Source organism: Phoca vitulina, unplaced genomic scaffold (genome assembly GCF_004348235.1).
Source record: "Phoca vitulina isolate PV1807 unplaced genomic scaffold, GSC_HSeal_1.0 scaffold8, whole genome shotgun sequence".
NCBI lineage: Eukaryota > Metazoa > Chordata > Mammalia > Carnivora > Phocidae > Phoca > Phoca vitulina.
In genome coordinates, this window is record NW_022589711.1 from 71,208,769 (window position 1) to 71,226,248 (window position 17,480).

At 35.5% G+C, this 17,480-nt stretch overlaps 1 protein-coding gene across 8 annotated transcripts in view; it reads left to right on the plus strand.

The window, feature by feature from the left end:
• PHC3 (polyhomeotic homolog 3) overlaps positions 1–17,480 on the plus strand; it is a 68,010-nt gene that overhangs the window by 48,728 nt on the left and 1,802 nt on the right. For 6 of the 8 annotated variants that reach the window (XM_032407232.1, XM_032407234.1, XM_032407236.1 and 3 more), the window contains 4 exons: positions 2,426–2,585; positions 8,971–9,085; positions 12,100–12,232; positions 12,324–12,555. In XM_032407232.1, coding sequence (XP_032263123.1) covers positions 2,426–2,585; positions 8,971–9,085; positions 12,100–12,232; positions 12,324–12,555 — 640 coding nt within the window. Of the gene's footprint in view, positions 1–2,425; positions 2,586–8,970; positions 9,086–12,099; positions 12,233–12,323; positions 12,556–12,730; positions 12,859–16,146; positions 16,277–17,480 lie in introns of all 8 variants that reach the window. The other 2 variants (XR_004299836.1, XR_004299837.1) reach the window with 2 other exon arrangements.

Below are 17,480 nucleotides of genomic sequence, written 5' to 3' on the forward strand. Positions count from 1 at the left end.
TTCCTTAGAAAATAAAAGACAAGTGGCTGAAATCAAAGCCAAAATCTAAGACAAGAAAACAAAAGAATTCATTTCAAGAGCCTTTGAATTATACCTGGTATTTTAGATTCCTGGGTGGGGAAAATCTTGCATTGTGATAGTGGGTTGCCTCATCATTTGCCTTTGGCTTCAGTTAACTGTGTGTTTTAAATTTGGATCTCCTGGGGCGCCTGGGTGCCTCAGTCTTAAGCGTCTGCCTTCTGCTCGGGTCGGCTCGGGTTATGATCCCGGGGTCCTAGGATCGAGCCCTGCATCGGGCTCCCTGCTCTGCGGGAGGCCTGCTTCTCCCTCTTCCACTCCCCCTGCTTGTGTTCCTTCTCTTGCTGTGTCTTTCTCTGTCAAATAAATAAACAAAATCTTAAAAATAAATAAATAACTTTGGATCTCCTGTAAGAATTCTGATAGTGGAGCAATAGTCTCTTTTCCCTGCTCCTCAGGGTTTGGATCTTGGCTGTGCTGCATACCGTAACCTTTGTTAAGTCACTCAGCCTTTTTGATCTTAATTTTTGCTCATCTGGCAGGTGGAGATGACACTTGGCTCTGAGGGTTGTGGTGGGGATTAAATGTGCAGTTCCTGGCACGTAGTACCCATCGCTGCTATTACTCAATCACTTGTGACAATTACACCTTTTTTTTCTGATTATAAAATTAATAATGTATTATTTTAAATGGAAAATATGGGAAATGTACAGAGCAAATCATCCCCAGTAATACCACAATGTGTATTTTTTACATATATGTTTCATATGATCAAGATTATTATATATATAGTTCTGTTTTTGTCACTTAGTATACTTAGAGCTTTTGTTTTCTCGTATGATTAATAGTACTTTGGAAACATTTTGAAAGGTTACATAGTACTCCACTTTATGGACAACCATAATTTATGTAATCCTTGCATTATTGTTGGACATTTTAGGTTTCCATATTTAGTAATTTCTTTAGCACGAATTCCTTGAAGTACAGATATTGAATCACATTACATATGTATTCATAAGGCTCATGATATATATTGCCAAATTATTTTCTGGAAAGATTATTTATTTGCTTTATTTTTATTTTTAAAGATTTTATTTTTAAGTAATCTCTACACCCAGTGTGGGACTCAAACTCACAACCCCAATATCAGGAGTCACATGCTCTTCTGACTGAGCCAGCCAAGCGCTTCTGGAAAGATTATTTAAATATATTCACACAACAGAAGTGTAAACTCTCAGCAGCACTGAGTATTACAGTTCTTCAGCAATACCTTTTGTAAATTTTACATGAGGTATATTAAATATACTAACTGAAATGAACACAATTTAAAAGTTCATGAGTGATTCTTCTCTGAAGTTAAATGTAGAAATTTACAATAAGCTGACGTTCACCATCTGTGGCAGATATCGGAGACTTAACCGGCATTCTTAAAGGAGGTTCTGTTTCAGATTAGCTAAAGGTTCACTCGCAAATCAGTAAATATTTTTGGTCTGGATTGTTTTTGCTGAAAACATTTCTAAAATAAGTAGTATTTATGCCTTAACCAAGTATATTGAATATAAGCAAATATTTTGTTGTTGATTTTCATGTTAATGTTTGAGGATTTTTCCATTTGTTTTTGTGATTATAGTGGATTAGGTTGCCGGACTAGGAGTCAGGAGATCCAGTTCTAATCCTCATTCTGCTTTTGTAAAGAAATCACCTAAACACTTAGAACATTAGTTCACTTATCTTTAAAATACATACAATAGTGATCTATCCTGAGGAGACAACCCTACGAGTAAAAAGCTTTGTACATGAAAACTAAATCTTAAAAGTTGTTGCAGAAAAAAAATAAGGATACTGGCTAATCAAAATTTATTACTGATTTTTATTATTTTTTTATTTTTAAAAAGACTTATTTTAACGAGGAAGAGAGCATGAGCTAGCACAGGGGGTGGGGAGAAGGGGTCGAGGGAGAGGGAGAGAGAGTCATAGGCAGACTCTGTGCTGAGCGTGGAGCCCAATGCAGGGCTTGATCTGATCTCATGACCCTGAGATCACAACCTGAGCCAAAACCAAGAATCAGATGCCTAACTGACTGTGCCACCCAGGTGCCCCATTACTGCTTTTTAAAGACATTTTTTAACTACTTGCCTAAACTAGGAAAAGGTTCCATTTGACAGAGACTTTGAAGCATCTGCACTGCTGAAGACTTGAAATACAACTGTTGATGACTTGAAATACAACTGTTGATGTCCAGATTGCCTAAAATTTTCTTAAGGAATAAAGCACTTAGTGAATCAGTTCAACTGATCAGTTGAACAAGTAAATTAGTACAGATATTATTCATTCCAAGAGGTTTTTTAACCAAGTTATTTCTGAAAAGCCTTTTAAAAGATTATTTTATTCTCTATCTCTTTTGAAGGTGAGTCGTTCATCTTTGCTAATAGAACAGCCTGTGAAAAAAAGGCCTCTTTTGGATAATCAGGTGATAAATTCTGTATGTGTTCAGCCAGAGCTACAGAATAATACAAAGCATGCAGATAATTCATCTGACACAGAGATGGAAGACATGATTGCTGAAGGTATGTGGATTTTATTTAAGATACTGTTTAAATTAACTTTGACTTTTACCATTTGAAACAGGATACGGATTTTTATTCTACACATTTTCACACACTAGGAAGCTATTCACTTTTATTCTTATATAATGCATTATTTAACTGAGGTAAATGGAAAGCTAATCAGACCTTTAATGGCCAAATAATTCCAATAGAAAGATTGATGTTTAATTGCATAATGTCAGTTTGACTTTTGAAGGAGTGTGGGAGGGAAAGTTCCACTATATATGAAAGTAATTTAGAATTTTAGCACCAAAGCAACCAGTTCTGTCTTTTTTTCCTAAGCAGACTTAACTAAGTGACTGTTTTACTGAGTTTGCTTAAAAATTTAAAGCTTCTGGGTTGTTTGGTTTTAGACTTTCCACATCCTGATGTTTGATGTCAGGTAGGTATTACAGTTGTATTAAGGATGTACTTGTCAATCAAGAGGTGATTAAATTTGTTCAAAGAGGAAAATATCACTAAATCTTCTTAATGTCAGAGATTCCTTTTTTATAGACTTAAGTCTAATAGTGAAATATTCCAGAAAAGTCAGTTGTACACAAAATGACTATAGGAAAACGAACACAAATAAATGCAGAAGTGATTTATTTTTTATTGATTCTGATCATGGCCCTGTAATTGTGATACAGTTTAATCAGATAGCATTTCGTGTAGTCAGGGCTCTACAGTAGTGTTTTAGTTAACATCTGTGTCTAAGTAATTATCCTTAATATCTTAGTATATTTTATCTAAAATTAATTAACTTTCACATGTTTATTGAGCATATACTGTATGTGCCTGAACTTTGGTAAGTTAAGCAAAACAGCATGCTGGTAAACAAAATAGTCTTTGCCCACGGTTTTCCTGTTTGTTCAAAGGAAGGCATCTCTGTTTGTTAGTAAGTTATAAATTGTTGAAATCTATTCCTGGTTTACCTTTTATTTGAACAGCAAAGAGTATGACAGTAGTATAAAATTGGGTTTTTGCTGCTAACTTATATTGAGATCAGTTTGATTTTTTTCACTTTAAAAGAATGTTAACAGTGAAAAATTTCAAACATACATAAATTAGAATTGTATAATGAATCTTCACTCACCCAGACTCAACACTGCCCAATATCAAACATCATTTTTGCCATACTAGCTTCATCTATCCCTTTTGTTTTCCTTCCTCCAATTCCCCGTCTCTCTTTCTCTTCTTTTCTTCCCTCCTTCTTTCTGTTTTTTAAAAAAATCATAGTCCTCATTTCATTTCACTGGTATATAATTCATTGTGCATTTCTAAAAAATATACATTTTCTTATGTAAGTATAATGCTATATCACACAAAACAATAGTAATTCTTTGGGGTCATCTAGTACCTGGTTCATATTGAGATTTCCTCAATTGTATTATAATTGTATAAATTGTTATAAATATCCTTTTATAGTTATTTTTCAAATCAGAATCGAGGCAGTGCCTACATTTTGCCTTTTGTTATGAACTTAATTTCATTTAATTCCTAAATACTTTTAGTTATGCTTATTACTATTTTATCTGAGAAAATGTTTCATTTGAGATGAAGAGTAGTAAAGTTGAATATGCAGGGATTTTTCTTTCTTTCTTTTTCTTTTCTTTTCTTTTTTTTGGGGGGGAGTGGGGCAGAGGGAGAGGGAGAGAGAGAATCTCAAGCAGGCTCCAGGCCTGGCGTGGGGCCCGATGCGCGGCTCAATCTCACAATCCCAAGAACATGACCTGAGCCAAAACCAAGAGTCGGATGTTTAACCGACTGAGCCACCCACGTGCCCTGCAGGGATTTTTTTTCTTGCCTATAACTACAAGAAGTGTATAAATGGAAGTTCTAGGCTAAAAAGCACATAATGTGCCCTATTGTGTGTAATGTGCCCTATTGTGTGTACACATTGGAGAAAAATGGAAAACCGCTTAGGAAGCTTCACAGCATATGTCATGATACTCGTGGTTTATAATATAATAGACATACAGCATATGTTAGACTGTAGTAGAACCTGAGAGGAGCTTTCGATCTAGTAGGAACTAGCGAATTTAAGATAACTAAGGAGTAACATGTGGTAAGTTTTAAATGAATTGTACAGACGGTAAGAACTTGGGACTTTAAAACTGATTTTAAAACCAGTTGAGATAAACCACACTGTGGTTTTAAAACCACAATGAGGTATCACCTCACACCGGTCAGAATGGGTAGTAGCAAAAAGACAAGAAATAGCAAGTGTTGGAGAGGATGCGGAGGAAAGGGAACTCTCATGCACAGTTGGTGGGAATGTAAATTGGTGCAGCCACTCTGGAGAATAGTGTGGTGGTTCCTCAGAAAACTAAAAAAAGATGTACCATATGATCCAGTAATTCCACTTCTGGGTATTTATCCAAAGAAAATGAAAACACTGATTTAAAAAGATACATATATATGTACTCCTATGTTTACTGCAGCATTATTTACAATAGCCAAGATATGGAAGCAACCTAAGTGTCCATCATCAATAGATGAATGAATAAAGATGTGGTGTGTATGTGTGTGTATGTATATATATATACATACACACACACAAAATGGACTATTTCTCAGCCATAAAAAAGGATGAAATCTTGCCATCTATGACAACATGGATGGACCTAAAGGGTATTATGCTAAATGAGATAAGCCAGACTGAGAAAGACAAATACCCTATGATTTCACTCATATGTGGAATCTAAAAAATAAGACAAGCAAACAAATAACAGTAGAAAGAAACAGACTTATAAATATGGAGAACAAACTGGTGGTTGCCGAAGGAGAGAGGGTGGGAGGATAGGTGAAATTGGTGAAGGAGATTAAAAGGTACAAACTTCCAGTTATAAAATAAATTGTACAGGATAGGGAATATAGTGACTAATATTGTAATACACTTGTAGCAAGTATTTCATAATGAATATAACTGCTGAATGACTACATTGTGCACCTGAAACTAATTTAATATTACATGTCAATTATATTTCAATTTAAAAAAACCTGGTTGATGGAATGTTCTGAATATGTCTGTTAAATCCATCTGGTCCAGTGTGTCATTCAAAACCATTGTTTTCTTGTTGATTTTCTGTTTGGATGATCTGTCCATAGTGGAAGTGGGGTGTTAAAGTCCCTTACTATTATTGTATCACTGTCGATTATATCCTTTATGTTTGTTATTAACTATTTTATGTATTTGGGTGCTCCATGTTGGGTGCATAAATAATTACAACTGTTATATTTTCTTGTTGAATTGTCCCTTTTATTATATAGTGTCTTCTGTCTCTTCTTAGTCTTTGTTTTAAAGTCTCTTTTGTCTGATTGCTGTCCCAGCTTTCTTTTGACATCCATTTGCATGATAAATGTTTCTCCATCCCCTCACTTTCAATCTACAGGTGTCTTTCTGTCTGAAATGAGTCTGCTGTAGGCAGCATATAAATGGATCTTGTTTTTTTTATCCACTCTATCACCCTGTGTCTTTTGATTGCAGCGTTTAGTCCAGTTACATTCAAAGTAATTATTAATAGATAGTACTTATTGCCGTTTTGTTACTGTTTTATGGTTGTTTCTGTAGAACACTTGAAAAGAATGCAAACTGGTACAGCCACCATGGAAAACTGTATGGAGGTTCCTCAAAAAATTAAAAATAGGGGCGCCTGGGTGGCTCAGATGGTTAAGCCTCTGCCTTTGGCTCAGGTCGTGATCCCAGGGTCCTGGGATTGAGTCCCACATCCGACTCCCTGCTCAGTGGAGAGCCTGCTTCTCCCTCTCCCTCTGTACCTCCCCCTGCTCATGCGCTCTCTCTGTCTCTGTATCTCTGACTCAAATGAATAAGTAAAAAAAATCTTTAAAAAAAAATTTAAAATAGAACTACTTTATAATCCAGCACTATTAGGTATTTACCCCCCAAAAAACAAAACCACTAATTCAGAGGGATACATGCACCCCTGTATTTATTGCATCGTTATTTACAATAGCCAAACTGTGAAAGCAGCCCAAGTGTCCATCGATGGATGAATGGATAAAGAAGATGTGGTATATACATATAGTGGAATATTACTCAGCCATAAAAAAGAATGAAATCTTGCCATTACAACATGGATAGAGCTAGGGAATATAATGCTAAGTAAAATAAGTCAGAGAAAGAGAGATACCACATGATCTCATTCATGTGGAATTTAAGAAACAAACGAGCAAAGGAGAAAAAGAGAGAGACCAAGAAGCAGACTCTTTTTTTTTTTTTTTTTTAAAGATTTTATTTATTTATTTGAGAGAGAGAGAATGAGAGAGAGAGCACATGAGAGGGGGGAGAGTCAGAGGGAGGAGCAGACCCCCCGCAGAGCAGGGAGCCCGATGCGGGACTCGATCCCGGGACTCCAGGATCATGACCTGAGCCGAAGGCAGTCGCTTAACCAACTGAGCCACCCAGGCGCCCAAGAAGCAGACTCTTAACTATAGAGAACAAACTGGCTACCAGAGGGGAGGTGGGTGAAATAGGTGATGGGGATTAAAGAATATGCTTATCATGATGGAAAACAACAACAAACCTGGCTGAGATTATTGCCAGTTTGGTAAGTTTTCTGTAGAGATGGGATTTGACCTGGGTCTTGGATGATAAAACATAGATAACAAACAGGAAGAACCTTTCAGGTTGGAACCATGAATAAATGTACAAAGGATGTTCACATAACTTCAGGAGGGGACAGTGAGGAGTAGACTGTGGGCTTAGAGAAATAGTGAGAAGTAAGACTGACACAATCAGTGAACTCTTGCTAGTTCATGATTTGATCAGTCATGTTGATAATATTTGGCTGTCCCTTGAGACTGCAGATATTTCACAGTATGTTTTTTAGTAGTTCTTGCTGTCTTGTCTTGATTTAGCACTTTGCCATTTGCTTCTTCAGTAACACTAGGATAATGTGACTGCCTAAATTTTCTGAGTACATGTCATCCATGTTTACATTTCAGAGTCCCCTCTTTATCTTAATAAGCCTTTGGTTAAATGAGTAACATAGAAAAGCACACAGGGGACTCATAGCTAAAAGCTTTAGTTAGTAAAGTATGCTTTTTTACGTATTCTACATGACTTGGCATAGGAATTATCGTGATGCAAGAACATGGCAGAATATGATGGATTTAAGAATTTAACAGTTAAAAAAAAAAAAGAATTTAGGCTACCTGGGTGGCTCATTTGGTTAAACGTCTGCCTTCAGCTCGGGTCATGATTCCAGGGTCCTGGGATCAAGTCCCGCATCAGGCTCCCTGCTCTACGGGGAGTCTGCTTCTCCCTCTGCCTCTCTCTCTCTTTCTCTCTCTCTCGTGAATAAATATAATCTTTAAAAAAAAAAAAAAAAGAATTTAACCATTTTTATTTCTTAAGTACTTATTACAGGTCTTGGTACTCATAATTCTTATGTGGAAAATAGGAAACGGAACTGTCACTTTTTTATGCCTACTATCTACTGGGTACTCATGAAGTCTTCATTGCAGTTCTTTGGGAAAGGTATTATAAACCTCATTTTACAGATGAAGATACTGTGGGTCATGAAAATAAAATTTCTTGCTTATAGGTGATTGCTGCTGGATACTTGAGGATTTAGGTAGAAAGTTTCCTTGGGTCTAATAATATGGCTTGAAGAAAATTATGGCTATGGAGGTGGAGGGAAGGACATTCTAACTTAATAGAGAACACTCTGACAAAAAGGAGCAGAGGTTAGAAATTACAAAATTACTTGTGATTTTTAAGATTAAACTGTTTTTGTTTTAATATGATATACCTCAAAGGGACTGCTTTACAATTAGATATGTGTATCTATATTTTCTACTGTACACTGCAGACCTTTGAAAATGTTCTCTTACATGCTCCTCTAAAATCAAGCATATCAAAAGTTCAGCTTCTTTTTGAAGTCATCCTCATTCTCTCCAGTTACATTAAGTGTTCTCTGCTATGTATCTTCGTAGCACCATGCACCAAAATTCATATCCTACGCAGTGCTTTTGAGAGTGTTCCTCCTGAAGGTTGTTACTTTGTCTTATTCATCTTCATTTCTTTTACACTGCTCAATAAAGTTATTTGCCCATTTTAGGTGTGTTGGATTCTTAGCAAAATGAACCTTTAAAAATGCATTGCTTATTTATACAGAGAAAACTCCATAAAATGTTTATGGAGGAGTAAGAGGGAATTGGTGGTTGCAGTTGTTTTTGGAGTATTTTCCCTGCCACAGTGGCTATGGATTGAAAAGTTAAAAGACCATTCCTTTAAGTTTCCTGGAGGGACTGAACTAGCTGTATCCAGCTGAAGTAGATGCTAAAAGAAAATCTACCACAATTAAATTTTTGGAAGTTTTTTCCTTTGTTTCTTTTTTAGAGACATTAGAAGAAATGGACAGTGAATTGCTCAAGTGTGAATTCTGTGGGAAGATGGGATATGCTAATGAATTTCTTCGGTCAAAACGATTCTGCACTATGTCCTGTGCCAAAAGGTATTTCTATTCCCTTGACTTTCCTGAAGCAGAAACCAACAACCATTGTAAGAAACCCAAAAACTTGTAGAGGTTACTAGTAGCCCAAACTAGATACTATAATATACAGGAAGAATATCAAATAGGCATTTTCTGGAGCTACTTTGATATTTAGTTATTAAATTTTGCTCTGTGAGAGTTACATATTCATAACGTTTACAGTGAGTTTTACCACATATTCTAACATTGAAGTAGCAATCTCCTGGCAAGAATATGCTTAGGAGAATGTCTCCTGTGAATAGACCTACTAGTCCTTAAGGTATCAAAACAGTATTTGTTTTATCACCTTATTGTTTGATCAGTATGAAAATACCAGGATTTACTTTGTTTTGTTGTAACTTGTTTTCATTATATCCTGTTTATCCTAGGTTTTTAAGTGGGACAGCTGCAGCACAAGTTCCCCACATTGTTAAATCATGAGAGAGGAAAATAGGTCTTTTCTAAATCTATTATCAATAGTAATATTATAGGTAAACCGTGTTCATAACTAAAGGAATGTTCAGTATCTTCATTGTTCTCATCACAGGTTTAGTATACATAAAAAAAACCCACAAAACTCCTCTGATTCTGATAATAAATCCTAATATAGGTATTTACCACTAGAGGTGAAGTGTATGCACAGGTTATTTTGAAGTTTGTTCTCTGTTCCAAAAGGTGATATTCTCTCAAAGAATATAAGGTCTTAATTGTTTGTATCTAGGGATTTTTCTTGCATGAATATATTATTTTGTATGGTGCCACTACAATATACTTAGTAAATCTTTTTTTTTTAAGATTTTATTTATTAGAGAAAGAGAAAGAGAGTGCACGAGAAGGAGTAGGGTCAGAGGAAGAAGCAGACTCCCCATTGAGCAGGGAGCCTGATGTGGGACTCCATCCTGGGACTCCAGGATCATGACCTGAGCTGAAGGCAGTTGCTTAACCAACTGAGCCACCCAGGCGCCCTATACTCAGTAAATCTTAAGTTAAATAAATAATAGGAGTATTTTCCTCCAAAAATGGCTTCATTTGGTTTCTCAGTTGTTAGTCTTCTATTCACATATTATCTCGTGTTATTGATAGCCCTAACCAAATTATGTAACTCCTGTTTTAACTTGGGAGTTTTCCAGTTTGCATACACCACAAAAAAGATGAGTAGCTCTCTGATTCTAAGGATTAACAACTCTGAGGGAAAAGGATGGCCTTTCAGAGTATTTTAAATGTCTTGACTATTAAATATTTCAGAACATTTAACACTACCACCACTCCTCCCAGGGATGATTGCTGAGTTGTCAAGTTATTATACCTTTAGGTGAACCTCTTTCAGGGGGTGAGGGATCCTAATATAAGGGAAATGCAGATGAGAGAGCAAGGAGGAAAGGATAAGTTAGGTTGGGGAAGAACTGCTATCTACATGTCTGCCTTGGAGATCTAAATATTTAGGGACTAAATAGCAAGTGTAAGGTTAGTCTCTCTGTTCTCTAGTCAGTGGGGAAGGAAGTTTTGTAGGTTGCTGTGAATGGAAATCAGAAACGTATAGAGGTGAGCGCACAGATCAGCATATTGAACACAGCAGGAGCTTGTTGAGTCGTTTAGGGTAAAATGAAATGGCCATCTGGGCACTTTTTAAAAAATCTATTTTTAGGGAAAAAGCCTATTCATTTTCATAGTACTCCTTACTTCCATTTCCTGATATTTTCATAAAACATAGATGAGGAAAATTTGTTTTGGTATCTGTATATTGGTCCTAGAATAGTTAATCAATAGCAAAGTTCATTGGGATTTATTCTTGTCTTTTTCCTGAGAAATCTTCTTAGAGCAAAAGAGTTTTGAAAATAAGAAATTACAGTGGCAGCTTTATGTGTTTAAGAAAGGAACTATATGTATTTTTCTATGCCTTTGTTTAGCTTTTCAGAAATTTGTTTCTTAAATTATTTCTTTTCACTCTTCTTTCTAAGGAAGGGGTTGGCAAACTGTACCCAGGCCAAGTCCTTCATGTAGCCTATTTGTGGATGATGCCTGAGCTAAGGATGGTTCTTGAATTTTTAGATGGTTAGGAAAAAAATGAAAAGAATAATATTTCATAACATGAAAATTATGTGAAATCCAAATTTTGGTCTAAGTAAAATTTTATTGGAACATGGCCATGCTCATTCATTATTGTTTATGGCTGCTTTCATGTTACAGTTGCAGAGTTGAGTAGTTGTGACAGACACTTGTATTGTCCACAAAGCTTAAAATATTTACTGTGTGGCCCTTCGTAGAAAAAGTCTGCCAGCCCTATTCTAGGCCTTGAAACCCAGTAAACAGCATAGGACTCTTTTAAACTGTCATCATGCCTTATACAGGTCTATATTAAAAAAATACTAGTCTATTTTGATAAAATGAAAATAATCTTTCAGCTAATTTTAAAGAATTACGTGTATTTGAATTTCCTCAATAGTGAGAACTATGAATTCCTTGTGTAACTCTGAAATCTCAACTTTACATGTTCACTCTTTGATTTCAGTAATATTTGAAAAATCCTTTACTAGCCATTTGAGATTTCCCCTTCTCTACTCCCTTAACTTCTTTATATTAATCTCTCTTTAGAAATTATTACTTGGGAAAACATCAGTGTGAACATCTACATAATTCATAACTTGGTTTTCTCCTGAACCTTGAATTATTTTGCAAAAAATCAGTTATCCTCTGTATTTTGCATGAAGTTTCCCACTGTCATACTGTTATTAGGAGAAAATATCAGTACCTTGTTATAGGTGTCCAGTAATGTATATTACTATATTGTGCAATATTATGAAATATACAGAGGCCATTTTTTGACTGTCAGCATAAGTAAATCCACTGAACACTATGGTTTACTTTCTGAGGTATTACAGTCCTTAATGAAGTATTTGGCACTTACTGATTCACAAGTGCACTTTAAAGTCATAATTAAATACTAAATGGAGTGTTCCACATATCTCTTAATATTTTTTCTTACTTGAATTTCTTAGGTACAATGTTAGCTGTTCTAAAAAATTTGCACTTAGTCGTTGGAATCGTAAGCCTGATAATCAAAGTCTTGGGCATCGTGGCCGTCGTCCAAGTGGCCCTGATGGGGCAGCAAGAGAACATATCCTTAGGCAGGTCTGTAGAAACCTTGCTTCAATGTACTATACCCTTTTCCGAAATGCAAGGAAAGTGCAATGCTGTATTTTACTTGTACTACATTTTCCAGCTTCCAATTACTTATCCATCTGCAGAAGAAGACTTGGCTTCTCATGAAGATTCTGTTCCATCTGCTATGACAACACGCCTGCGCAGGCAGAGTGAGCGGGAAAGAGAACGTGAGCTTCGGGATGTGAGAATTAGGAAAATGCCTGAGAACAGTGACTTGCTACCAGTTGCACAAACAGAGCCATCTATCTGGACAGTTGATGATGTCTGGGCCTTCATCCACTCTTTGCCTGGTATGTAATTCACCACTTTGGCCTTATATTTTTCTTGTGCATTCACACACAGGAATGATATTAGATCCATCCACACCTATTGCACAAAAGGGCTAGAGAAGTACTATGTATATGTATTAATTAAATGGCATTTGCTATTGAAATGTGATCTGTTTCCTCTTGCTTATTCCCTCAGCACAACTGGGTATTTTCTCATACCCCCCAAGTCGATAAAAACTGACTAGTCCTGCTTCTGCTGTGACACCTCAGCCGGTGAAGATATTAAAGGTGCTCTCTTCTCTTCAGTCTGATTTCTCTCGAGAGGTCAGTAGAGAGATTGAGTCAGACACTTCTTCCCTTCTGCTCTTCTATTTTTCTATTCTATTTCCTCTTTATTTCCTAATTTAACCTTTTTTAAATAAAATAAGAGAGACTATATATATATAAATTTTTGCATTTTTGAAAGCTAATCAAGACCTTTTAGAATATGATAACATTTTGGTTTCTTTTTAAAAAATCAAGCTGGTTCTTTTAAAGGAAGCTGCATTCCTTGATTCTTTTCAATAAGTAGCCATCAAGAACACTTCTAAAATTTGATTTTTTTAAGTAGACAACTAAAATTCAGTTATGATATTCCATTCCAATATTGAGGGTAACTTTCTTATTTATGTTTTCCTGCTCTCATTTTGGTACTCTTTCCATCAGCTTAATTCTTTATGTTCTTTATCTTTTTTCTTTAATGCAGCAGTCTTTTATTAAATCTACTTTCTCCATGGGGCTGGTTACTAAAGATAACTGCACCATTGCTCATGATGAGACCCACACTGATTATGTATGTTAAGACTTTTTTTTTTTTAATCAAATCTTACTCATTTTAACCTTACGAATGTGGAAAACAAGGAGATTTTTTAAATGTTTGCTCTGTTTTGATTTTATTGTGAATCACATTATTTCTCTTGATACAAGCCTTCCAGAAAAATATATCCCCTTTGAACTCTACAGACTTATTAAAATTAATCCAGCTATTTTTGCTGATTAATCTTTCTGTGAAGGTAACCACTACCTCAGAAGCAAACTTACAGTTAATGTGCTGAATGAAGAAAGTATATTCAGAACTATTACTGCTTTAAAAAAAAAAAAACTGCCATTTTACCTTATATAAACAGAATTCTATGACATTTTATTATTTTTTCAGTAGCTTGTTTCAGAAATGCTAAATAAGTTTTTTTTTTTTTTTTTTTAAACAAGATATGGTCACTTTTAAAGAAAGATTGCAGTTGTTTAAATAAAGAGAGGATACATTTTTCATGGAAGATTTTTTAAACACGCACCTAAGGAAACTTAGGTATGAGTTAAGTGCTAACCATATAGGTTTTGAATCTGCTTTAAAACTGATATGTTAGAAGATTGTGAGTCTTCACTGGTTGTGGTTTTAATATTTAATGACATAAATTTTAGTTTTTAGACCAGTCTAGATATCTTGAGAATTAACACCGGACTCTCTACTGATTCCTTGGGGTTGGACTTTGATTCTGTCATCTTCAGAAGTAGTCTTCATCTTCCACATGGGGTGTGTAAGCTGTTAGCCTGATTTCTCATTTGGGGAAACTATTTCCTTTCCTTTGGGGAGGAGCATTGGTTCATATCCTGAGGAAAGTAATTGGTCAAATAATTAACAAATAATAGGTATCCGATTCTTCTATCATTTCATATACTTTTGTTAGGGCTAATTTTCAAACTTTCCCCAATACCCATTTGCTGTGAGGTTATTCTTGGCTGCTATATTAGAACAAAGGCTAAACTCCTTTGTCTCATTCTTGCTTCATTTCAGTTAAAAAAAAAAAAAAAAAGTGATTGCTTATATTTGAGATGCTTGTCTTAGTTCATCAAGACAATTTTGTTGCCAGTTGTTTAGAGAACATTACTTATCATTAAAGGGAAACTGCTTTATAATTTAGAATTGTTTGGTGCTGTGTAAGAGTCTGCTTTCCTTTAACTGATTAAATGGGAGTCCTTCCGAACTGCTTTGACAGGCTAACAGGCTTATTTGTGTGATCAGTTATAGCTTCTTTCTCAGTGTTTCTGAATAATCCCTGTGGCCTAAAGTAAATCTCATATCAGAAAATGCTTTTGTCTTCATTTCTCTATGCTCCTCTGGCCTTTGTAAACATCTTTTGAGCCTCTTTCAGGCTCATTCGGGACTGCATTGTTTTTCTTCCAGGCAGTCTACTTCCAACCTTTTCTTATAGAATGAACAAGCTTATAAATTTTGTAATCTCTGTATTTTCTTTCTTTCCAGTTGAGATAGGCTTCCCTCTTTCATCAGGGCACCGGTATTTACTCCTGGAGTTTTCTCTTTGTATAACGTCATCTTATAAACCATCCTGGTGGGACCATATTAAAGCTGTATGCTGTATATCCAATCTCAGAGCTGCTACACAGTGAAAAATTTTCTTCTGGGGTGCCTGGGTGACTCAGTCAGTTGAGTGTCTGACTCTTGGTTTTGGCTCAAGTTATGATCTCAGGGTCTTGAGATTGGCGCCTGCTTAAGATTCTCTCACACACTCTCTGTCCACGCCACCCCCCCCACTCGTGTGCGCACTCTCTCTAAATTAAAAAATATCTATTTTCTTCTAATTTTTGTGCATTAAAAAGTTCTCTATGGGAATGATTCTTCTTTTCAATTAACTGTAGTATCTTAACTCGATCAGTGCAAAGGTCAGTTTATTCTGTATTTACTAATTTGTGAATCTGTAGTAGATTTGGTTTCTCTGTAGGCATATAAAGTAGGAATTAGCCTAAAAACATATGACTATTGGTTTTCATAATACTAATATTGGGACTTGTTTATTATGTAATATTAAGTGGCAGGTGATATATTTTCACTAGCCTTACTGAGATCATTTTTGTGCAGTGTTTTGTTTTGGGTTTAGCTGGAAAAGTGACTGGACTGAAAAGTTCAGTTGGGACTCGTCCAGTTGCAGAGGTCCATGCCCATCCTGATAGCTGCTTCTGGTGACATAAAGCCAGCAAGGCTGACTGGGTGCTGCAGTTGGGATATATTTTGTACGAGTCCCTGGGGCACCAGTCATTTTACAGAAGTAGATTCTAATGTCAGAAACTCATTGAACTTTTAGCTCAGTATACCTTGAGCATCTAAACATTTTTTGAAAATTCATTTTTCTTTAGTGAGTTTCGGAAAAATATTTGCTTCTGCCTTTTTTTTTCTTTTTTAAGTAATTTTATTTTTTCATTTCTATACTCATGTATAGTATAACTGCTCTTTGTTGTGGTTGGCTTATGGAAGTTGTGATCTAAAATTCTGAAGATAATGCATTCCTACACGATCATGGTGTTTCCCGAAACATTTTTTGTTCTTTATTATTTTGCTGATACATTTAACTTACTACAAGAAGACATCTGAAGAGAGATCTCCCAGTACAGAGGAACAACACGTGCTATGTATTTCTTCATGGAGAACTCCTTGTTTCTATTCCCAAATGTAGCTCTTACCATCCTCATTACTTCTCATTGCTCCTGTTTTCTGAATCTAAGTAAGTCCCGCCCTGTCTTTCTCTCTCTTCTTTTCTTTCCTGTGTTCTTGTAAGTAAGACTGAAGAGAGAAGAACATTAGTTCTTTCATAAAAAGAAGGATGAAGTCACAACTAGATGCAAGATTAGTCAGTTTTGTCTGCCCAGTTTTGAGAGCTACCTCTGGGAAAAGAAAGGGAGCTTTTCTATGGTGAGTAATCCCGTTTTAACTGTATAATTTCTTTTATATGGTAAATGGGCAAAACCATCACATTCTGCTTAGGGTACTTTTGAAATGTCAGTTTTTTAGTCTGAGAAATTAAAATAGAGAAATTGAAAAGCTGGCTGCTATATATGAAACAGGAAAGAAACAACAGAGAAGATGGGAAAAGAAATAACCAAGAGAAAAGATGCCCATACAGCTGAATACAGAAGAAAGTGTATTACTCTTACAAATAGCTCTTCCGTAGCAGATCCTGTTTTTGTTTATTGTTTGTTTATTCACTCATCCATTCATTCCTTCACTTATACAGAAATGTATGTATTTAGCACCTAACAATGCTTTGTGCTTGGTACCGGGGTTATAGGGATGACATCATTATCTTATGTAAACAAGTGGATGACACATTTGAAGTAGAAAGGATAATCATTCCAGCAAAGTTGTGCTCTCCAGCGGTGTAATGTAACCATTTCCATTATTCGTTATCTTTGTGTTTTCTCTTAGAATGCTGATTTGAATAAAATAGACTTGAAGCTGTTAGTTTTTACTCTTAAATTCATTTTTATAATTTCACTGTCTCTTATAAGGAAGCTTCCACATTATTGCATTCTCTCCTTTCTTGGTACCTTCCCTGGTTGTTTCTTTACCCTTAGTGGGGAAGTTTATTGAGTAACCTGGCTGTGCAAAATTTGGTAGATAATAAAAACGTTTGAGGTTCAAGTATATGTTAGCATTGTTACCTGCTAAAGCACCTGGTTTACACTGAGAGATAAAATATTTGGCAAGAGATTAGGGGGCAAGTTCATAATTTCAATGGGAATTTATGTTTTCTTATCAAAAGTAGAGACATATCCAGTGATACTAAGATTTGAAGTTGAAATTACAAGTCAAGCAGTGTAATACATTTCAGCAGCATTGCAATAGATTGATACTACAATCTTGTTGGTTTGGTTCTTTCCTGAGTAAAAAATAAAAATGTTTTACATGTGCTTGGTAATTGAAGGTTGTAAATTAGAATAAGGTACAAATGATAATGAAAGTGGTACTCTGGTACTTGAGAAAATATTTCTAAATTGTTACTCAAATGACAGAACATTGTATTTTATTTCCCTACACCTGTATGTGAAGGGTATATTATACAAAGAAAAGTTCATGAGGTATAATAACTAGTTAATCCAAACTTGTTCTATGTGTG